Source organism: Bubalus kerabau, chromosome 21, assembly GCF_029407905.1.
Source record: "Bubalus kerabau isolate K-KA32 ecotype Philippines breed swamp buffalo chromosome 21, PCC_UOA_SB_1v2, whole genome shotgun sequence".
Taxonomy (NCBI): Eukaryota; Metazoa; Chordata; class Mammalia; order Artiodactyla; family Bovidae; genus Bubalus; species Bubalus kerabau.
In genome coordinates, this window is record NC_073644.1 from 33,506,224 (window position 1) to 33,530,391 (window position 24,168).

Consider the following 24,168-nt stretch of genomic DNA (forward strand, 5'->3'; position numbering starts at 1 on the left):
GTGGGTTGCCTCCAGTGTTGCCTCCAACACTTGACCTCCCTACCTTACATTAAACTAGTTAAAATGCATTAAAATTACAAATTTGGTTCCTCAGTAGCACTAGCCACATTTCAGGTCCTCGAATGGCCACACGTGGCCACCCTACTAAATGGTGCAGGTATGGAACATTGTCTCCATTCTTGCAGAAAGTTCTGTTAGACAGCTGCTTAGAAAACTGGCTATGAGTTTCCTTCCTCCTCCTCTTCCCCGTTTTCCCATCATAATAATATTCTGGTGGGTTTATTTATATTTTCATTGTAAATTGCCATTTAATTCTGTGGTCCTCAGACCATCATCTTCAAGCTTCCATTTCCTGCACTTTCCCTCCGTACTTGGAAAGAAAACAAGTAGGAGAATTCTCACAGTGTACTGAAATTTTGCTATGAATTTTAATTTCTAGAATGTACCGTGTGGTCTCCTTCCTGCATCCCACAGTGAGCTGACTTCTCACCTATCAGATTTCAGCTTAGACTGTCTCCAGGGAGTCTTCCCCACCACTCCTCCCAGCCCCCAAGCCTGGATTACATGTCCTCGTAGTTAAAACTGCCGCAGTAACCTGGCTTCCCCCTGCCTATTGTACTTGATTGTTTCCTGTCTCCTCTCTCCCACTGAACCAGCTTGCTGAGGCCAGGGACCAGCCTGTCCTGTCCCCCGGGGTATGTGCATCCTTAGGGACACTGCCTGAGACTGTGGAAGGAGGGAACACTGGGCTACATGAGGAGGGGGCCATAACCGAGTAACTTAACATTAGGATGGGGTTCCGTCCACCAGCCCACCGCCCGGGTGAGGAGTCTGTTCCAGAGGAGGAATGATCAGAAACACCACCATTCTGTCTGGCCACTTTCCAAATACACCTCAATGCCCTGAGCTGTTTCTCCAGCAGCGATGTTGGCACATTCAAAACACTTGCGCACTCTTCTGGTTAAAGTTCATGGTTTTCATCTCGTCGGAAGTGATGTTGAAAGACACACACAAACTAATGAGATGATGCTGGGAAAGTGATTAAAGATGGGAAAGTGGAGCTGAAGCATGGTGATAATAGGATAGAAAGTTTTGCCATGTCTGTCTGCAGGCAGCTGTTCTGGCATCACAGGCCAAGTCTCACCAACCCAAATGACCCCATGGGGAGGTGGCTGTATCCAGGAAAGGTAGGAAGCAGGGTAGGTAACAGAAGTCCCAGCTCAGTCTAGCTTTAAAGATGAATTTATCTTCCCGAGTGTCAGGAAACATAGAGATTGGAGGCTCAGAGTTGGTGGATCCAGTGTCTCAACAGTGCCAGGGAGGATCCAGCTCAGCCAGCCTGGGTGTTGGCTTCATCCTTAGGCTGGTAGGGAAGTGGCTGCTGCAGGCAGGTGCAGACATCCTATCTGAGACCTCAGTGTCCAGTTAAAGAAGAGAGAGTGCCAGTTCTGGTCACTGGAGAGGGGAGGAGGTAGCCACGGCTGAGTCAACCGAAACACCTGGAATCAGTGCAACAGATCTGAGTGTCTCCTACAAGCGCTAAGACCACCCAGCCCCAAACACACCCCCCTATCCCCAGCCTGTGGATTTAAAAAGTCCTTTTAGCCTGCACCAATGTGGAAATTACTGAGTGAAAACCCTTTATTCCATTAGCTAATAGCAGTTAATACCTTAGAAATGATCTAACTAAGGGGACAAATGCAGAACACAGAAAACTCCCAGGATGAGAAGACAGAGCCTCAGAGAAGAGCTAGAAGGGCTCACCTTCAAGTCTTACTGGAACCAACAAGAACCTACTGTATCAGATCAGATCAGATCAGATCAGTGCAGTCGCTCAGTCGTGTCCGACTCTTTGTGACCCCATGAATCGCAGCACGCCAGGCCTCCCTGTCCATCACCAACTCCTGGAGTTCACTCAGACTCACGTCCATCAAGTCAGTGATGCCATCCAGCCATCTCATCCTCTGTCGTCCCCTTCTCCTCCTGCCCCCAATCTGCTCCCAGCATCAGAGTCTTTTCCAGTGAGTCAACTCTTCACATGAGGTGGCCAAAGTACTGGAGTTTCAGCTTTAGCATCATTCCTTCTAAAGAAATCCCAGGGCTGATCTCCTTCAGAATGGACTGGTTGGATCTCCTCGCAGTCCAAGTGACTCTCAAGAGTCTTCTCCAACACTACAGTTCAAAAGCATCAATTCTTCAGCGCTCAGCCTTCTTCACAGTCCAACTCTCACATCCATAGATGACCACAGGAAAAACCATAGCCTTGACTAGACGAACCTTTGTTGGCAAAGTAATATCTCTGCTTTTGAATATGCTATCTAGGTTGGTCATAACTTTCCTTCCAAGGAGTAAGCGTCTTTTAATTTCAAGGCTGCAGTCACCATCTGCAGTGATTTTGGAGCCCAGAAAAATAAAGTCTAACACTGTTTCCACTGTTTCCCATCTATTTCCCATGAAGTGATGGGACCAGATGCCATGATCTTCGTTTTCTGAATGTTGAGCTTTAAGCCAACTTTTTCACTCTCCTCTTTCACTTTCATTAAGAGGCTTTTTAGTTCCTCTTCACTTTCTGCCATAAGGGTGGTGTCATGTGCATATCTGAGGTGATTGATATTTCTCCCGGCAATCTTGATTCCAGCTTGTGTTTCTTCCAGCCCAGCGTTTCTCATGATGTACTCTGCATATAAGTTAACCTACTGTATAGCACAGGAAATTAGACTCAATATTTTATAATAGCCTATAAGGGAAAAGAATCTGAAAAGATAGATGTGTGTGTGTGTGTGTGCACGTTTGTGTGCTCAGTCATGTCCGACTTTTTGTGACCCCATGAACTGTAGCCTGCCAGGTGCCTCTGTCCATGAAATTCTCCAGGCAAAAATTATGGAATGGGTTGCCATTTCCTTCTCCAAGGGATATTCCAGACCCAGGAATCAAACTGGTGTCTCCTACAGCTCGTGCATTGGCAGGCAGAATCTTTATCACTGTGGCACCTGAGAAGACCAGATATATATACATATACATATGTGTGTGTGTGTGTGTGTGTGTGTGTGTGTGTGTGTGTGTGAAATGAAAGTGTTAGTTGCTCAGTCATATCCAAATTTTTGTGACCCCATGGACTATAACCCGCCAGGCTTCTCTGTCCATGGGGATTTTTCAGGCAGGAACACGAGTCGGTATTCATTCCCTTCTCTAGGGGATCTTCCAGACCCAGGGATAGAACCTAGGTCTCCAGCATTGCAGGGAGATTCTTTACCGTCGGAGCCACCAGGGAAGCTGTATAGATATAGAGATAGATATGTATAGCTGAATGATTTTGCTGTGCACATGAAACTAACACAGCATTGTTACATCTACTATATTTCAGTTAAAAAAATGGGGAGGGGCGGGGGTGGGGAGACTTCTCTGATGGTCCAGTGGCTAAGAGTCTGTGCTCCCAGTGCAGGGGCACAGGTTTGATCCTCGGTCAGGAAACTAGGAGAAGGGGATGACGGAGGACAAGATGGTTGAATGGCATCACCCACTGGATGGACATGAGTTTGAGCATGGCTGGGAGGTGGTGAAGGACAGGGGATTCTGGCGTGCTGCAGTCAGAGAGTCATAGGGTTGCAAAGAGTCAGACACAACTGAGCGACTAAGGGAACTAGATCCTGAAGCCGCCACAGAGAGAGAAGATCCTGTGTGCCACAAGATCTGGCAGAGACAAATCAATTAAAAAAAAAAAAAGTCTTACTAGTCTGCCTGAGCCCACCCATTAGGAAACTTTGACCTAAAGGGTTAATCCCCCACTTCCCATCCTCCCCCCACAAGGAAACACTGGTTTAATTTTAAATTTAGCAATATCCATACATATATGATTTCCAGTGTACATGGTATATATTCTGAGAAATCTGGATTCCTTCAACCGATCAGTTACGCTTTCTTTTTTCCTCCTTCTCCGTAGACCTGGCAGTGTTAGAGCTGTGCTGAGTGAGGTCACAGTCTAACTACAGTATTAACCCTGCAAATCTGTTCATTTTCACCCCAGCACCCTGAGGCAGGATATAGAATGTGTCCAATTGAAAAACTATTACAGACGCTACAGTGCTGTGATGGACTGAATTGTAACAGAGACTAGAGGGGGTGTGTGTGTGTGTGTGTCTTTAGCCAAGAAATCATTTTCTAAAAGGAAGTCAGGTAGTACGTAGCTCTTAAAAGTGGATTATATTATTGTACTTTTATGATTGTACTTTTAAAGGAAAAAACGCATTTTCTGACACCCAGATTTTAAAATGCTGTTGACTATTTCAGCCTTCACTGCTTTACATTTCCTACTGACGTGTGTCCTTGTTTTTTTAGTTCTTTTCCCCATCCAGTACCTCTTTCACTTTTCTCTGTGTGTTGCAATCATCCCTTGTGTTTTTTAATATTTATTTTGCATTGTTAAAAATATACAGGAACATACAAAGAATAACACAGTGACCATCTACAAACCCACTTCCCCCAGTTGAAGAAATAAAGCATGAACTCTTTCTATGACTGTTCCTGGGCTCTGTTTAATTCAGCACAGAGAAAAGCACCACACAGATGGTCAACATTTTGAGTAAAAGCTCAGTCACCACCGTAGATGGTAGTTTCATTCACAGTAGATGCGGAGTTTCAGAAGAAACGTGCATTCCCAGTCTTGCCTGGACATGTGGTTAATGCTAACTAGTCCAACAGTTGTGCCCCAGGTAACTCCTGAAGCTGTTTTGGATCATAAAATCTAGGATGTTTTGCAAATTTATATTTCATCATGCTGGGTTTTATGCACAAAAACTAGATGACTTCCCATTTGTAATCTCCATCAAAGGCATTTCTCAAAATCCCTTTATTATGCCTTATCACTGACTCTGCCGCACATTGTTTGCAAACAATCTCTGGCTAAACTGTAAATCTACAAGCACCCTCGTGGCGATCGCCTGGCAGAATTCAGACAAAAGTGCTGTTTGACCTTTTTCCTAATTGTAGATTCTAAATGTTTGACCCCCTTCTTTGAGTGCCAGAGACCTGACTTGACTTGTCTGTGGTTTGGGCTCTAATTTGAAAGCGATTGACCATGTTTGGATGGTGTTTGAAATATTTGTATTGTATCCATGGAAAGGATGGCAGGTTTTATTTTCTCAAGAGTATAGTTTCTTCAGCACGTTCTCGTGCCATCGTGTGATGTCCTCCTTCTGCTTCGTTTGCTTCCAGGATATCTTTGCCTGTGGGGCAGCACATTGTGCCTGGCCATGTGCCTCAGCCCCACCTTGGAAATGATCTCTTCTACGAGCTCAGCATGCACAAGAGCGGCTGGCTCATGGCTCCCAAGCACATACCTGGCCACTGGAGGGGACACGCTTTTCAAAGTGTGCCCAGTTCCATAGTCTTCTAGTGAGAGAAGCAGGAACCCAGTGGGTAGATGGGGGTTATTTTTTTGTTTGTTTCATCTGTTGACTGATGAATTTCTGGTACCTGTTTACAAGCTTGCTTTGAGTGTGTGAACTGATGGTTAGACCAGTCATGCCCCCTTTTTCCTGATTTGGAAAATAGAAATTGAAGAGACCATTCTGCAGAACCCAAGTGCTGAAGGTCTGTATTTATCCCCAGCCCATAGCAGTAAGGTAGTTTTCCAAGAGAAGGATAAAGCATATGTATTTTATCTGGATGGAGACCGTTTCAAGTATTGATTATCTTTTCATTTGTAATGAATAGTAGTTCTCCACAAGCCATTAACCAGTTGTTAAATGCAAGAATTCATTAGTAAAATAAGCCGTCACAGTGCATGGTTCTATGTGAAATGAACATTAGTTCAGCTCCTTGATTCTGAGCACTGGAAGTTTTCCTTTTCTTTGTCATATATCTCGGAGTTTTTTCATATGCGTGATAGTAAAAGTGAGAGCTTGTTGATTTTCCAGATTTTATTAGTGAACGAATATCAGCGCTAGTCACTGGCTTATTCTGTAGGAGGTATGCATTTCCTTTCTCTCCACTGAATAAAGCAAACATGTCTAAACTTGCTTCTCTCTCTGTAGGACAGTCGGCCCAATATGTCAAGACCTCTGATCACTAGATCTCCTGCATCTCCACTGAACAATCAAGGCATTCCTACTCCAGCACAGCTCACAAAATCCAACGCGCCCGTCCACATTGACGTGGGCGGCCACATGTACACCAGCAGCCTGGCCACCCTCACCAAATACCCCGAGTCAAGGTAATCCGAAAGTGCATGTATTTGATGAGCTAACTGTTCTTCCTTTGACCAGGGCTTTGCAGCGTGGCCTCACTGCGGCCAGGAGTAGAACGTAAAGGCATCACGCACCTGCGTGCCTCACCCCGCTCCAACCCCTGCCCCAGACACTGCCGTGGGACACGAACATAAATCTGTGAGTCAGGGTTTGATCCAGAGCTTAGCCGAGTACGCGTGAGAGTGTCACCGAGGATGGAGTTCTGCGATATTTCATTCCTCTGAGATCTTCACATTTCTTAGCATGGTAAACAAAGGATGGTGATTTCTCCCCCTGACCTTTCTTCTGTCCTCTTCTGCTAAAACACACTTTCTTATCAAGTCTTAGAATTTTATAAGGGATCACTTGGCCCACCAACTTGTGAACTGGAAAAAAATTGAGACTGTTATCAGTAGGGCAGTATATTTAGAACAGCTGGCAAAAGTCCAGAAAGATAGTCTCGCTTGAAAAAAAATGAAGGGCAGTGGAACTGTAAGAGCTCAAGGCAGATAAGCAAATATAAAAAGGATGTGAAGGGGGGAGGCTGTTCTACAGACAGGCTGTGTACACCACTCTGAGGATAGCTCCCCTCCTAAGTCCCCGTCCACTCATTTCTAAAGGAGTTCCAAGGAAACAATTTACTTTGCACCCCCAGACCCCTCTGCCCGACTCCCCCACCACAGCGCATCTGGATCTGGGGGCTGTGGCAGAACCTATTAGGGAGTTTATCTTAGGCGGTTAGGCTGTTGAGTAGAGAAAGAGGCATGAGCTCACATGGGCTGATGTCAGGATAAAGAGTTTTCCCTACTTGTTTCTGCTCAAATGAAATGGAAACAGAGCACTTGGGCTTCAGAAGAGCACTCATTGCATTTTTTGAGCACCTCCTATAAAGTGACAGGTATCAGGTAACTTATAGCCTAAGGAGAGAGCACTGATGAAATCACTGTCATAACCGCACGAAGACTGCTCTTTTGGTTTTTGTTAATCTCACTTCACTATCTGATATTTTATGAAGGAATATGCATGTGTGCCAAGTCGCTTCAGTCGTGTCTGACCTTATGGACTGCAGCCCACCAGGCTCCTCTGTCCATGGGATTCTCCAGGCAAGAATACTGGAGTGAGTTGCCACGCCCTCCTCCAGGAGGTCTTACCGACCCAGGGATCGAACCTGTGTATCTTGTGTCTCCTGCGCTGTAGGTGGATTACCACTGAGCCATCAGAGAAGCCCCAATAGGATAATATGCTAATGCTAAGTCACTTCAGTCGTGTCTGACTCTGTGCGACCCCATAGACGGCAGCCCACCAGGCTCCCCCGTCCCTGGGATTCTCCAGGCAGGAACACTGGAGTGGGTAGGATAGTACATTGAGTCATAAATAATAATTGAGTTAAATAAAATATATCAAAATTGATTTCACCTGTTCCTTTTTACTCTTAATGTGGCTACCAGAAAGTACAAAATTACATGTGTGTCTCGTTCTTTATTACTGTCGGACAGCACTGAACTATATATACAGAGATTTAAAAAGCATATACATAATTAATGTATATTAATTCTCCCTCTCCCAACCTCCTGATACTTAACATATATCGTAAGTTGAATATCTCTTTCTCCAACTTAATTAGAGAAGATACAGTGTTCATCTTTTTTTCTCAATCTTTCTCTGTGCTTCCTTGTCACATACAGTGAGCTGTGGTATCCGGAGAGCAACATCAAAAATAATTTGTGGTTCATTATTCCCAGGTTTGAATGTTGACACTCCCATTTAATAGTTATTTGGCCATGGATAGGTTCAATTTCTAAGCGCCTATCTTCTATCTTGTGAAATAGACGCAAATATGTATTCTTCCACGGTTATTGGGAGGATTATACGTGATTACAGAAAGCACGCCGTGGCCCTGTGCCCAACACATAGTATTGCCTTTATACTTAATCCTCTGCCAAACCCAGCAATTGTTTCTTCTCAAACTGCCTTCCAAATTCCAAATATATCCCATTCCTTCATTTCCTAGACCACAGTAACAGCCTCACTTCTGGATTCTTGCCTGGATTCTTACAGGCTCAAAGGCCTCCTTGCCTGCATCTTCTGGTCCTTTATCTTTAATGCCCCCACCTGTTGTAGAACTGCTGAGCCATTCCAAGGAGATGTTTTTAACCATATGTCCAGACTTTTGGAAACAAGCCTTACAAGTAGCTTCTGTTTCTGTTGCTTACACCTAAAGCAGATGACACTGGTCAGAAGACAATGGTGTGGCTGTTGAATTGGTCACCGTGTGTTGCTTTGCTTCCCCTTGGATTTGGGGCAGAGGGACTTGGAAAGCAATTAAATGGTCATTTCAAAGCAGCAGTCAGTTTAATGGGATCAATCCCAGGAGAAGCTAGTGGTAAAGAATCTGCCTGCCAATGCAAGAGATGTAAAAGACTCGGGTTCGATCCCTGGGTTGGGAAGATCCCCCAGAGGAGGAAATGGCAACCCACTCCAATATTCCTGCGTGGGAAATCCCATGGACAGAGGAGCCTGGAGGGTTACAGTCCATGGTGTTGGAAAGAGTCATACATGACTGAACTTCTGAACACAAAACCACAACTTTTAGTAGCCAAAGATATAGGGAAGAAATAGTTCTTCATGCTTTTTTCCATAGCTCTCAGATGCTCCTTCCAAATTCTAGGAAAATCTCACTGTATCATCAATGTTTGGGGGATACATTTTAGGATATTAGGTTGGCCGTGGCCATGGAATGACAAATAATAATTCCAAGCCAAGTTCTCTAGATTCTAGGGTGTCTTGAACCCTTCTCAGCCTGTGGGACCTTTCCCAGCCCCCTGGTTCCTCCTTTATCCATCTTTTCCTTGGTGTAGCCCAGAGGGGAAGGGGTTTTTCCTTGGTTTTCTTTTCAAGGATTTCAAGAGGAGACCTGTAGTATAAAAGTACAATGCTGTTTGTAACAAGTGATCTTAAAAGATATGATGTCTTTCTATAAATCAAAGGTCCTGCAAGAGTCTTTACTTCATTTTGAAATATTGTAGGTGATTTTTTATTCTATTTCTATTTATTGTCTTCTAGACTAAAGATTACCGTTAAAACAGTGGTCCCCAACCTTTTTGGCACCAAGGACAGGTATCATGGAAAATAATTTTAACACAGACCGGGATGGGGAGGTTTTGGGGTGATTCAAGCACATTACATTTATTCTGCACTTTATTTCTATTATTGTTACATCTGCTCCGCTTCAGATCATCAGGCATTAGATTCCAGAGGTTTGGGACCCCTGCTCTAGAACATTGTCCCCAGAAAGTGGTAAATTGGACACAGGTGAACATTAGAAGCACCTGGGAAGCATTAAAAGACCATGCGAGACCCCAGACCAATGAAACAAGAACCTCTGCAATTTTCCTAAGCGACCCTGATTTTCACCATATGGCTCTATATGGTCCCTCCAAGTGAATATAGGTCTTTTACTCAATGAATATTTTGATATTTTGTGCTATATCATAATGGCCATTCCACCATTGAAAATACATCTCCATCTTCATTTCTTTAATTAGCAAGGTTCCCTGAGGTACGCACTGATGTGCCCTATTTTTTTTTTTGGTTTACAAACCCTAAGTAAGGATTCAGTAAGCGAGTTGACTTTTACATTTTACAACAAAGTTAATTACTCACATTGTTATTCACTTTTATTATCAGGTGGGTTTTAGCTAACAGGACTGGACATAAGGGTTCAAATTAATTGTAGTACTGCATATATCTGTGATGTGGTCTGTCTTTACCAGTGTTTCATGTAAGATTCAAAACAGGTCTTTGGAGGTGTTTATGAGACAGAGGCTGATCCATACCACCTCAGTGATGAACACTGTTCCGTTTCAGGGGAACTTTGCACATGTCGTTTCAGTTGTATTTGACTCTTTGTGACCCTATGGACTGTAGCCCACCAGGCTCCTGTGTCCATGGGATTCTCCAGGCAAGAATACTGGCGTGGGTTGCCTAAGCCTTCCTCCAGGGATCTTCCAACCCCAGGGATCGAACCTGAATCTCCTTCGATTCCTGCACTGCAGGTGGATTCTTTATTGTCTGAGCCACCTGGAAAGCCCTCATGGGAGCCTGCTGCTAAGTCATTTAAGTCATGTCCGACTCTGTGCAACCCCATAGACGGCAGCCCATCAGGCTCCTCCATCCCTGGGATTCTCCAGGCAAGAACAGTGGAGTGGGTTGCCATTTCCTTCTCCAGTGCATGAAAGTGAAAAGTGAAAGTGAAGTCGCTCAGTCGTGTCCTACTCTTAGCGACCCAGCCTACCAGGCTCCTCCGTCCATGGGATTTTCCAGGCAAGAGTACTGGAGTGGGGTGCCATTGCCTTCTCCGCTCATGGGAGCCTACAAGTCTCCAATTCTGGCTGCTCTTTGGAATTGGAATCACCAGGAAAACCACCCAGTTTGGATCTGTAATAATTTTACATCAAATAAGTGAAACCAAAAATTAAAAAGAGTCAAGAAAAAATATTATCAGCATTAAAATATTTTAAATAGATATACAAGGAGTTTGTTAGCTTGATTTCTAAGTTGTAAATATCTAGACAAATGGGAGGTGGACCTCACTTATAATCTTGCCTTGTGCCCTGCACAGTTTAAGAACAGACCTGATTATATCTAATGCAAAAATCCAAGGTCCCCACTAACATCATTGGGAACAAAAATCTAGGTATCTAATTTGTCCTAAGTAAGTAATATTGGTAACAAATTACATAGCCTTTTTAAAACCTCCTAATGCACTCATCTCACACACTAGTAAAGTAATGCTCAAAATTCTCCAAGCCAGGCTTCAGCAATACATGAACTGTGAACTTCCAGATGTTCAAGCTGGTTTTAGAAAAGGCAGAGGAACCAGAGATGAAATTGCCAACATCCGCTGGAACATTGAAAAAGCAAGAGAGTTCCAGAAAAACATCTATTTCTGCTTTATTGACTATGCCAAAGCCTTTGACTGTGTGGATCACAATAAACTGTGGAAAATTCTGAAAGAGACAGGAATACCAGACCACCTGACCTGCCTCTTGAGAAACCTGTATGCAGGTCAGGAAGCAACACTTAGAACTGGACATGGAACAACAGACTGGTTCCAAATAGGAAAAGGAGTATGTCAAGGCTGTATATTGTCACCCTGCTTATTTAACTTCTATGCAGAGTACATCATGAGAAACGCTGGGTTGGATGAAGCACAAGCTGGAATCAAGATTGCTGGGAGAAATATCAATCACCTCAGATATGCAGATGACACCACCCTTATGGCAGAAAGTGAAGAGGAACTAAAAAAAGCCTCTTAATGAAAGTGAAAGAGAAGAGTGAAAAAGTTGGCTTAAAGCTCAGCATTCAGAAAACTAAGATCATGGCATTGGGTCCCATCACTTCACGGGAAATAGATGGGGAAACAGTGGAAACAGTGTCAGACTTTATTTTTCTGGGCTCCAAAATCACTGCAGATGGTGACTGCAGCCATGAAATTAAAAGACGCTTACTCCTCGGAAGGAAAGTTATGACCTATCTAGATAGCATATTCAAAAGCAGAAACATTACGTTGTCAACAAAGGTCCGTCTAGTCAAGGCTATTGTTTTTCCAGTGGTCATGTATGGATACTAGAGTTGTACTGTGAAGAATTGATGCTTTTGAACTGTGGTGTTGGAGAAGACTCTTGAGAGTCCCTTGGACTACAAGGAGATCCAACCAGTCCATCCTAAAGGAAATCAGCCCCAGGTGTTCCTTGGAAGGACTGATGCTGAAGCTGAAACTCTAATATTTTCTCCACCTCATGTGAAGGGTTGACTCATTGGAAAAGACCCTGATGCTGGGAGGGATTAGGGGCAGGAGGAGAATGGGACGACAGAGCATGAGGTGGCTGCATGGCATCCGACTCAATGCACATGAGTTTGAGTGAACTCCGGGAGTTGGTGATGGACAGGGAGGCCTGGCGTGCTGTGATTCATGGGGTCGCAAAGAGTTGGACACGACTGAGCGACTGAACTGAACTGAACTGAATGTTGACACTGAAATATCTACCTAGCCACTAAATAAATGTTCTAGGCAAGAATATTGGAATGGGTTGCCATTTCCTTTCCCAGGGCATCTTCCTGGCCCAGGGATCAAACCCAGGTCTCCTGCATTGCAGGCAGATTCTTTACCATCTGAGCCACCAGGGAAGCCCATACTTTAAAACAGTAGTCCTCAATCTTTTTATCACCAAGGACCAATTTTATGGAAGACAATTTTTCCATGAACCGTGCCAGGGATGGGGGATGATGGTTTCAAGATGATTCAAACACATTACATTTATTGTGCACTTTATTTCTATGTTACATCAGCTCCATCTCAGATCATCAGGCATTAGATCCTGGAGGCTGGAGATCCCTGCTTTAAAAGAAAACGTAAATCTGAGTTCAGAGTTAGGTCTATTTCAGCCTTAATGGTCACCTTGATCAAAAATAATATTAACATCAGTTGTTATATTGATGGCTATTCTGATGTGGACTTCTTAAAACCAGGAAGAGGGTTGATACAACTGATTAAGCAAACCTATGGGGTGGCAGTGAGGCAATGCCTAGCTAAAAGAGCTGCTAACCTGGAAGTGAAAGACCGGATCTCATGTTACAGTCCCCTGAGCCATCCTATCTGTGTGCTTCACAGAGCTTTTGTATCTTTTAAACCAAGTATATGAGTTAACTCCCACATAAGGAGATTATGCTGAATTGGTCTCTTCTGAATAGCAGCAGAGTTACTAAGCACACTGGCGTATGTAGCTAATTGCAAAACCCAAGAGACTCAGCTTTCAGCCTTGCGGTCGACACCCATGGCCACCCAAGGGGTGTGTGTTTCTGGTGCTTTAGGATGGCAGTGCTAGGCATGTGTGCCTTGCCAGCAGAGAGCCAGCTCTGGCAGGGTTCACCCCCAACGTACTGGCCATTCCACGGCACTTCACCTGGAGCTGCACTGAAGGGAGGGCTTCCCGGTAACTTGGATTCAACCCCTTGGTCGGGAAGATCCCCTGGAGAAGGAAGTGGCGACCCACTCCAGTATTCTTGCCTGGAGAATCCCATGGACAGAGGAGCCTGGCGGGCTACGGTCCATGGGATGGCAAAGAGTCGGACACGACTGAGACTAAAACAACAACGGCAGCACTGAAGGGAAAGCTGGGCACGTGCAACATTAAGAGGTTGGTCCACAGTTTCAGGACAATTGCATTCTCATGTGTGGATTTCCGAGTAACTTCTGTGTGCCAGGCTCGGGAGTTTTCTGTAATCCTGTGTCAGGGCTGGGGGTTCTGTGCTCTGACTGTGACGTCAACAGTTCCAGTTCACGCTGTGGTCCCTAGACACACACAGTGGGTCCCCAGCTATCATCTTAGAGGCTCACACTTTAGGATCTCAACAAAAATGCCCCTAATTAATGTACCCTGTTTCACAAACTGTTCCCTAAACATTCATTTGGAATTGCTGCATGGCACTGAATATAACTCAGGTGGTAAAGAATCTGCCTGCAATATGGGAGACCGAGATTCGATCCCTGGGTGGGGAAGATCCCCTGAAGAAGGGAAAGGCTACCCACTCCAGTATTCTGGCCTGGAGAATTCCACAGACTATATATAGTCCATGGGGTTGCAAAGAGTCGGACACAGCTGAGTGACTCTCACTTCACTTCACTTCAAATGGAAAGAGACAGCTGCTGGGGAAATGCCTGTGGACCTTCACAGTGAGGACAGTCTACTGGTGAGCAGTTCTGATTGGCAAGATTGGTTGATCTGTACAAAAAACTAAAAGAAGGGATGTCCCCAGTGGTCCAGAGGTTGAGAATCCTCCTTGCAATGCAGCAGACTTGGGTCTGATCCCTGGTCGGGGAACTAGGATCCTGCCTGCCTTGGAGAAAAAACTCTCATACTGAGGCAACTGTTCAGACCATGTGCAGCAGCTAAGACCTGATACAGTAAAAAAAAAAAATAAATATACTTAAAAAAAAGAAAAAGAAATTAGTTTATGCGGTGACTCAAAAGGAGGAAAAGCACCTGGCCAACGAACAATGGAAAGTCTCTCCAGGATAATAAGGGAAATTTTTCTTCTCTGTTTCTTCTTTTCATCTTACAATATTGCTTTTCCAAAACTGCTTCTCAGTTATATAGGCAAAGATTAAATAAAACCAGCTTCAAAAGACTATTTGTTTTTTGTTTGTTTTTCAAAAACGATGAAGCTGGATTTTCTGTTTAAGGCTGAAAAGCCAGCCTCAGTACCTTAGACTAGCAGATTCAGCCAAGTTGCTCTGCCACTGGGAGCAACATAGGCCTGAGTTTTCAAGTAATCTAGCTCATCAAGTCTTACCTTAGAGCATTATTCGAAGAAAAGTGCAGCCAAATTACAGGCACTGGCCTGTAGTTTTCCCTGTCATATTCTTTTATTCATTCCACAGATTTATTCTGTGTTCTCTATCAACTGTGGCATACACTAGCCAGCAAAAGTCCTTGCTCTCTTGTCGTTTACATGGGAGTGGGGTGGAAGACAGACAATAAACAACTACACAATCAAATAACATTTGAGGTGGTATAAGTGCAGTAGGAAAAGAAATAAAACAGGTAAATAGCCTTGGGATGTAGTTTGCTTCCTATGCTAAGTCTGCAGATAATTTTATTCTGTGGTCTCTTTCTTCAGGATACATCTTTATTTGTTCATCTACACTTTTCAAGACAAACTCTAGGTTACATTTCAGGGTTGATGCAGAAGCAGATCGTTGTGACTTTGGTATCACAGATCACCTTTGATCTGTGATCAACAGCCTGTCCTTTTTTTTTTTTTTAAGTTTTAAGTAATTTTATTTTTTACTCATTAATTTCTTTGGCTGCACTAAGTCTTCACTGTTGCACACAGGCCTTCTCTAGTTGCAGTGAGCAGGGGCTGCGCTCTAGTTGTGTGCGCGGGCATCTCATCGTGGTGTCTTCTCTTGCTGCGAAGCACCGGCTCCAGGGCTCCAGGGCTTCAGTAGTTGTGGCGCTCGGGCTTAGCTGCCCTGTGGCATGTGGAATCTCCCCGGACCAGGGGTTGAAGCCCTGTCCCCTGCATTACCAGGCAGATTCTTTACCACTGGACCACCGGGGGAGTCCCAGTGGCCTGTTCTGCATTCTGTGATTCAACTCCTATTATATAATATGTGGCAGATACACACGTTCACCCTTCATCTCAGCGGGGGATGTTCAGGGTCATGTCTATTGTCTGGGCCGTGGGTACGGAACAGCTCCAGCCGCGTCCATCATGTCCTGATTACCTTGCTAGTTATATTAACCATAATGCTGTTTCTGGTACATTTTCTATATTTTTGCATCTGGTGGTGACTGAAGTTTTATTTGGTGTTAACCGAAGTAGAGAGTTAACAGATGTTCAAAATAAACGTGGGCAGAAGGCCCTTGCAGGCAAATAATAACAAGGCTGGGAATCCCTTAGCCCAATCCTTAGACACAGGAGAAGCGCCGGAGCCTTTGATGGCAGAGCAGTGACCATGGGCGGGGAGTAACACCGGGTGTTTAGAGTGAAACAGCTCAGGACAGGACTGTAAGCCCCATCTCAATTTTTAATAACTTCTCACTTGCCAAGCACTCAGCCTTGACTTAGATAGAAACCTCCTCGGAAAGCTCCTTCTAACATAGGTCTCACCCTTGAATCCTTGGTACCTAGTATCAGGCGAGCCACAGTGGACATTCAAGAGTTTGCTTAATATGTGAATTAATTATTGGGAAAAATACTGTACCCAGTGGCCAGAGCTTCAAAACAGTGAAGGTTGAATAATCAAGTGAAGCTTTTCAAAATAGAAAATTACATTTAAAGCTGGCCTGGGTTCATTACCTCCACCATTCCATGTGCCACCATAACATTATAGGAGGGCCTGTTATTGACCTCATTTAACAGATAAGAACACACAGCTCCACAAAGCTCAGCAAGGCGTTCACCCTTATTCAGCAAATGGGGAAAGACCAGGATTCCAGCTCCCTCTGGCTCCAGGACCTTGGTTTTTTATTCTTTTATTTATTTATTTATTTATTTACTTTTGCTGACAAAGCAAGGAAAGAGCGCCCGGGTGGAGAGCAGGGAGGGTAAGGGAACCCAGAAGAACAGCTCTGTCACATGGCTTGCAGTCTCGGGTTTTATGGTGGTGGGATTAGTTTCTGGGTTGTCTTTTATTCTTTTAAAGTCATGCGCTGAAGAATTGATGATTTTGAATTGCAGTGCTGGAGAAGACTCTTGAGAGTCCCTTTGGACTGCAAGGAGTTCAAACCAGACAATTCTAAAGGAAATCTACCCTGAATGTTCATTGGAAGGACTGATGCTGGAGCTCCAATACTTTGGCCACCTGTTGCAAAGAGCTGACTTGCTGGAAAAGACCCAAGACCCAGGCTGAAAAAGCCTGGCGTGCTGTAGTCCATGGGGTCACAAAGAGTTGGACATGACTTAGTGACTGAATAACAATAACAACACAACAGAGCCATGCTTCTCAACCTTAGTGGCATGTTAGAATCAGCTGAGACCTGAAAAAGAAAACCTGGTCCTGCCCACAAAGATTTTGATTGCACTGGCCTTGAGCAGGGCCTGGGGGTGGGATTTGCTAATGCTTCCCACCTTCAGCCACTCAGTCCATCTTTCTACCTTCTGGAACTGTGTTCTAAAGGTGGGCTTTGGCCAAGGGAGCAGATCATCTACAATATCTCAAGCTCCTTTATTCTCAAGTGGCCTTCACCCAGCATTAGCTGGGGCACGTGGGATGCCTGGGTGCTGGAGCTCCCATGCGGGTCTCCTGCCGTGAGGTTGTGGCCCAGGGTTGTCCAAATACCGTGCCATCCATTTCTATGTGTCATGACTTGAAGAAGCCTGAAAAGCACCACCTTAGATGGGATAGTGGGATAAATGAGTCTTGTTCTTCTTTGCCACTGGGTTTCAGGAGGCTTTTTTTTTCCATGCCCCATGTCCAGCATACACACCCTTCCCATAGCAAGGGGCAGAGTTGGCCTTGGACCAGTGACCTTGCCACCTGCTGATGGCTGCTGGGTTGCACCTGTGAAGAGAAATCCATTAGGAAAACTTTCAGGAACCAGCTTTGGCCCCGGCATGCTGTGCCCAGGGGGAGGAATGGTCTAGGGGATGCCAGGACAGGTAAGGCTGCTCATCAGGTTAGGGGTCTCTATGCCCACTGATGCATTACTCACCACCTCTCTGCTGGGCTGCTCCTTGTCTGTTAAAGCAGTGAACCCGAGTGCAAGATGCTATAGACTATCTCACATTCACACCCCTGTGCAAAACACATGTGCATGCACCCATCAGAAACATCATTTTAAAGATTTTTAAAATGTGTTTCTAAAACATGCCCCCTAAGCTTATGCTTCAGGTTTTAAGCCAAATAATAGGTCTACCAGTAGTCTTCAGCAACTTGTATTGTGCCTGGCAATGCTGGGTAAGTATTTGTTGAATGAGTTTTGTTTTGTTGAGTGGCATGAGTTTTGCTTTGACCTGGAGCAGCTTAACCACCTCAGGGCTGCTTCAGCTCAACCACATTTTGAATCATCAGATGCTATGGTGATGTCAGATCTTAACGGCAGGCCTAGTCCAATCTGGGAAGCAAAGATTAACATCCCAGTCTCTCCACAGCAGAGCCTAGAAAGGGATTTTCTAGTCTAATTACCCTAAATCGAAAAAGTAAGAAGAAGGAGAAGGGAATCCATCAGTCTGGTCATAACCCAGACACCCATGAACCAGATGAACCGAAGGGTAACACCTGCCTTCAGAATGTTTTCCTCCCACTGATAACTTCCTCCCTGAACCTCTCAGATCAGGATCATCTCCATATGCTTGGGAAAAAAATGGTGCAGGTTCCTCTGCTCTGCCCATGTGTATCCCAGGATGTGAGGGAAATGAGCAGTTTCCACTGACATCCAGGTGATCCACCTACATCTCAGAGTTTGGGCCCCAGATCTGCAGAGAACTGTAAAACACGAACGTATCCACCTGCAGCCTGGTGGAATGGTGGTGGCGTGGCCAGGGACACATTGTTAGTGCGATGCTTTTCTTGTTGAGTCTTTATTGATTCTCAGCACTTGGGACTATATGGACTGTGCTCATTTTGATGTCACAATGAATAATGTCATTGAGCAACACCAATGTCGTTTTTGCTCTGTGTTTATAATCATATTTTCATATTTCCTGAAGAAAGTACTTTTATAATAAACTATATATTCTATTTACTTACTTGAAAAAGTTAATTTGTAGGTATTTCACAGAAGATTCCAGTCATCTCATCCGAGGTTAACCTGTAAAAAATATGCTCCACTTTACTGTGTTCTTGAGAACAATTCCATTAAAAGGGCTTAAAATTACCAACGTTAATTTTACACAACCCAGCTCACAAATCTCCCACGACTTTGGTTCCCCAAACCCTTTAGTTTCTGTTGGTTACATAATTCTGATTCTGGTTGAGTGCTTCGAGAGCTTTTTCATGGCAAAGGAGAACCAACATTAATTTTAGGTGAATTTCCAAAAGACAGACTACATTTTGTGTCCATAGGGAGCTTATGGGAGTAGAATATTACACCCCACCGCTTGGGTCTACCATATCGGTCTTGATACCATCTTCCCAAATTGCTGTGGTCTACAGAAAGTTGAAAGCTCTCTGTATCTCCCTGTATCAGAACACAGCAAGGTGTGTATGCTATATGTATTCTTGGCTGGAATAAACAATGTATAAGTCATTCTGAAGTTGAAGGCTCTTTTTTTATGAAGCCAATGCAAAAACTAAACTTTTCCTCCCTTCCAAAGAGAAGCATTTATTCAAAACAAAAGCACATGGTGTTACAATTTGCATGTAAACTCTGAGGACTTAAAAACAAAAACAATTTTGAAAGTCACAGTGAAGGATCCCTGATGGGTCCACTGTACACCCACATGTCCTCGGCCGAAGCCTGAGCTGTGGTGCTAGATGTATCCGTTTCCATGTCTGGCAGTTCTTTCTATTATTGATATATAAATAACCGATATTAAAATGCCACTTCTTTGCATTAGAAATGCAGGATTCATTGTCTCAAATCAATGAATTATCAATACTCTGCTTCCAAATGGTAACTCTCAAGGTGCCTGGAGACAGAAAGTTGTGACAATCTGTCTCCAAAGCAGCAAGCTGAAGAAGGTACATAAGGCTTTACGTGTGGCTTCCGCTTGTGCCCAGGGTGGTCCTTTTGGGAGGATGAAGGATGTGAGAGGTAGCGAGGGGTGGGAAGTCAGCTGTGCTCTTACGGGCATATGCTTTTCCTGTAGTCTTATTCCCAAGGCAGACACCTAAGGGTTCTAACTGGGTGGTAATTGTGTTTGCCAAAAAAAATAAAAAAATAAAAAATTTGGTCCCACAGATGTAACAGGGGTTTGCTGGACTGTGTGAATCTAATCAAGACAGTCAGTAGAAAGGACACCATCACTTGGATAGCGCGGATAGCGCTCTCCTGCTGCCTCATAGACGCCATGTTTGCTTAGTAACGACCTCACTGTGTGTCTTTTTCGGTGGGGGTGATTATTTTTACTCGTGTGCAACTTCTCGTATTGTGTTCCTCATATTTAGAAGATGAATGACAACCGTGCACATTGGCTAACCGCCACTTTCTAACAGTGGCCTGCCTCGCCCGGCTCAGAGGGCTTCGTAACTAGAGGTGAATCTCAACTCGTCCAGACCTGCTTCAGTGATTTGAACCAAACGTGCTTCAGAGCTCCCACCCCGCCTTGTGAGGGCTTGGCTAGGCCCCGGCCACCCCTCCGAAAACTGACTTTAAAAAAACACAGCTTAGGAGGCCCTGAGGGCTTCAGACCTTACCTCAGAAATGAAACTTCTCGTCTTGAAGCAGTACAAAACAGTCAGTGTCAAAGAAAAAAAGGATTTTTTTCCCCCTTCTATTCACTGTGAAATAATACTTATTCATTTAGCCTAGTGACAATAAAAGATTTCAAAGGCAAATACAGACTACTTAAAAGGTAAAGAAATTTTATAATCTGTTATAAAAAGCAGATCACTAATACAACATTGTAAATCAACTATACTTCAATAAAAAAGGGAAAAAATCAGATCAATAGTCCAAGAAAACTGTCCTCTTGACAGAGAGAAAACCAAATTCTAACTTTGTACCACCTTATTTATTAAAATGTGTTCCAATCTTAACCAGTTCTGACAACATATAAAGCTCCTTTATCAAGGGTTTTTTTTTTTCCATAAAACTTCTACAGATTCTCTTCACCTTCAGATTTCTTCCTTTTGTCATTTTCTCTTTTTTTAACCTCCTGGGGGAAAAAAAAGGAAGCATATACATTTAAGTGTATCTTGCTAACCCATAATCTTAGGGACCCTGAGGAAGGTACTTCATCACAACATAATCATTTTGATGATACATTGCAAAAGGAATAAGGTGGTGTGAAGGATGGAATTCGGAGAAGATTGCTGGACACATTAAGGGAAAGTGTTAGTTGCTCAGTCATATCTGACTTTTTGAGACCCCATGGACTGTAGCCACCAGGCTCCTCTATCCATTGACTTTCCCAGGCAAGAATATTGGAATGGATAGCCATTTCCTTCTCCAAGGGATCTTCCCAACTCAGGGATAGAACCCAGGTCTCCTGCATTACAGGCAGATTCTTTACTGTCTAATCCATGTTAAAATGAACTAGAGCAAGGTTATAACAGCCTAGTGAACTTAAGGAGCCGTGAGCAGTGCAATTGAAGTTCTGGTCTCCACTCTGGCAAACAATCTATGATGATTACGAAAACCCAACAGTCAGGATACAGTTTGTATTTCCAAGTATATATCCTGCCAGGCTCTTAAAGAACACGTTTGTAATACTTCATGTAGATTTTTAAAACTTTAAGAAAGTCGTTATTTGTAAAAAGCAGCTTTGGTTTTAGTGCACTTTCCCTCAAGACTCGAAAGTAAAAGTTATGGGAGCAACAGATATGGGAAACAGTGGTATCAGGTGACTTCTGCAGTTTGTCCATTTATATGATCACAGTAAGGAAGAGGAAACATGAGAAAATCTTGTCATTAGCAGGGAGACTTTTTTTTTCTTTAAATGTGTTGTAGGTCAGGGCTTGGTTCTGGTTTTTTTTGGAAGGGATGAGGTAGATACACCTACCGCCCAGCGAGTCTATGGACCGGCTTGGTGCCTTTGGGTAAATTCTTAAACTGTGATAAACCAAGCCTGAGTCCCAGAAGGGCGTCAACAGTTGCACAAGGCGCGCACACCTATGACAACGCATTGTTGATCCTGGAGCAGCCAAAGGCAGGTGCTGTCAGTAAGCACCCTCCTGATTTCTCAACCCCCCACACCCGAGAATGTTGTCTTTGAATCATGAGCTGATAAAAAGTTCATATTTTTCACATGTCACTTTTGATTTAGTGACTGTGTAAATAATCTTGCAACATAAATTCAAAATCTTAAGCCTCTCAAAGTACAAAGCTAACCAGGCACATCATCCTTCGTGATTTGAAGAGATAATTGAACGGTGTTTTCAACAAAAGGGTAGTATGGATATTTTATATATTCTTTAAAACATTTAGATGCTTTTGAAGCTGTGTAAATATGACTCTTGTCCGGTTAGCAGCTTTCTTTCCTTCTTAGCTTCTGAGGTGGTATAACTCAACAGTCCTGGGGCTAAATCTCCTCCCTTTTGGCTTTGTCATCTCAAAGCCTAGTTCGTGAAAGTGTTTTTAAGCCTCCTAGTCACTCTGAAGTCATACAGTGATAGAATAATTCATTTTCATTCATCTAACCACCTTTCAATCCTCCTGAGTTTTTGAATGATGCTCTGTTATAAGACCTTTGAACAGTGTCAGTAATGGCTGTGTGTGTGTGTGGGTGTGGGTGTGGGTGTGGGGGTGGGGGTGGGGGGGGTGTGTGTGTGTGTGTGTAGGAGCAGGAAAGGGATACAAAGGAGTCAGTATAGATTCATTTACTTTCTTCCATACATCTCCTTTTAAGTTTTCACAAAGCATTTACATAGTCTGTAGGTAAATTGTATTTTTCTTCTTTCTTTTTTGTTTTATCAAGCACTGTGTGAAGCCTCTGGTTTTTCACATTTAGGTACTATGCAAAATATGTAAATGCTTTGTTGTAAACTGCTGTTTTGCTGGTCCCATTACAAGTAGGAAAACACTATTAAATTGAATTAAAAAAAACAGCTGGTTTCACCATAGCCCTCTCATAGTGTCATATAATTAATAGGATGCTTTTATTTGAAAGGACTGCTGTGATATACTGTGAGCCAATTCCAACAGGCTGAGGTAGTAAGACAGCAGCAGAAATGGGAAGAGGCTCCAGTCCACATCCTGTTGTTGCTGATAGTCTCCAAGTATGCTGGAGAGAATGGGGAGAAACATCTGGGGGACCACAATCACAGGGGGCTGGGCTGAGTCCCTTCCCCATATGAGGGAGATTGATGACACAGATGGAGGAGTCAGTCACAGAGGAAGGCACTCCTTCAATGGTTGGGGCTGCTGATACTCAGAATCCTGGGAATAAGATCACTCGAAAAAAGGTTAGAATTTCCATGATGGTCCGGCGGTTAAGACTCCACGCTTCCATTGCACAGTGTATGGGTGGGATCCCTGGTCGGGGAACTAAGATCCTGCATGCTGTATGGCACAGCCAAAAATTATTATTATTATTTAAAAATAAATGTTAAAAAAGTAGGTTAAGTTCAGCAGGAACATGTGCAAGGGTTTGCTTATGTGACGAGAAACCAGAAACGAGAAAACTGGAGTGGAGCAAGATGCAGACGGGTTGGCAGGAGGTGCCAGAGCTGGAGTTCTGGGACAGATGAGCACTGAGATTTGGGGACAGTGACGAGAGTGGGCTGGCCCTCACTCTTGCAGGATAGGAGGCTGCACAGTTCAGCCACCCTCAGCTAGCGATCTGGTGGCTCCACGCCTCAGCATCTCCACTACTCACATCACAATATCACCTGTACATACTCTCGAGTTGTGGTGAGGATTAAATCAGCTAATCCACAGTGTTTTTAGCAGCATTCCTAACATAAACTTGGGCTTCCCTGGTGGCTCAGATGGTAAAGAATCTGCCTGCAATGCAGGAGGCCCAGATTTGATCTCTGGGTCAGGAAGATCCCTTAGAGAAGGGAATGGCAACCCACTCCAGTATTCTTGCCTGGAGAATTCCACGGACAGAGGAGCCTGGTGGGCTACAGTCCGGTCCATAGGGTTGCAAAGAGTCGGACACGAGCGACTGACATTTTCACACTTAACAGAAACTCAAATAAGTTAGCTATTATAACATTTTTTTTCTCTGAACAGTAATTATATTGTAAACTGAAAACCATATTCTAGAGTCTTAAATCAAGAGAAAACAGGAGTATGTCACAAATACCTCCAAATATAGAACAGCCAGTGGGGAGGAGGGAGGGGGTGGGCTGGAGAGAGACCTCTGCACACGTGTGGGCTTGCCTGCCCCCAGAGAAAGCAAGGGGAAGGCGAAGCAGAAACCGCTGGAGCCGAAAATACCAAAGTGGGCTCCCATGAGACACAATGATGCTCTAATCCAGGCCTGGTCTTAAAAAGTAGTGGTAAACCCCGGAAACCATTTGAAAACAGACAGTTGTTCAAACCAAAGAGCTGGTGATCTAAAACATTGTCTTCCAAATCAAGGTGCTCAACAGGATTTTCTGTGCAGTTGGATTCTGTTTTGGCATCGCATATCTTCTCCAAGGTATGAAAATCTGTCAGCACTGACTGAGTCTAGGCTTGACCGAGAAGCAGAAGAATCACTGGGCAGTAAGAGAGCCACCCCGAGCGAGACCCTGTGGCCCTGCTGCTTCCACGCTGGTTAACTGACTGCAGGGTCCTCACTTGTAAGATGCAGGTGATGGTATCTACCTGGAAGAGCTGTTGTC

At 44.1% G+C, this 24,168-nt stretch overlaps 1 protein-coding gene across 3 annotated transcripts in view; it reads left to right on the forward strand.

Annotated features, from left to right (window-relative positions):
• KCTD1 (potassium channel tetramerization domain containing 1) overlaps positions 1 to 24,168 on the forward strand; it is a 104,262-nt gene that overhangs the window by 46,636 nt on the left and 33,458 nt on the right. For all 3 annotated transcript variants that reach the window (XM_055558942.1, XM_055558943.1, XM_055558941.1), the window contains one exon: positions 6,033 to 6,211. In XM_055558942.1, the coding sequence (XP_055414917.1) occupies positions 6,033 to 6,211 (179 nt within the window). The remainder of the gene's footprint in view (positions 1 to 6,032; positions 6,212 to 24,168) is intronic.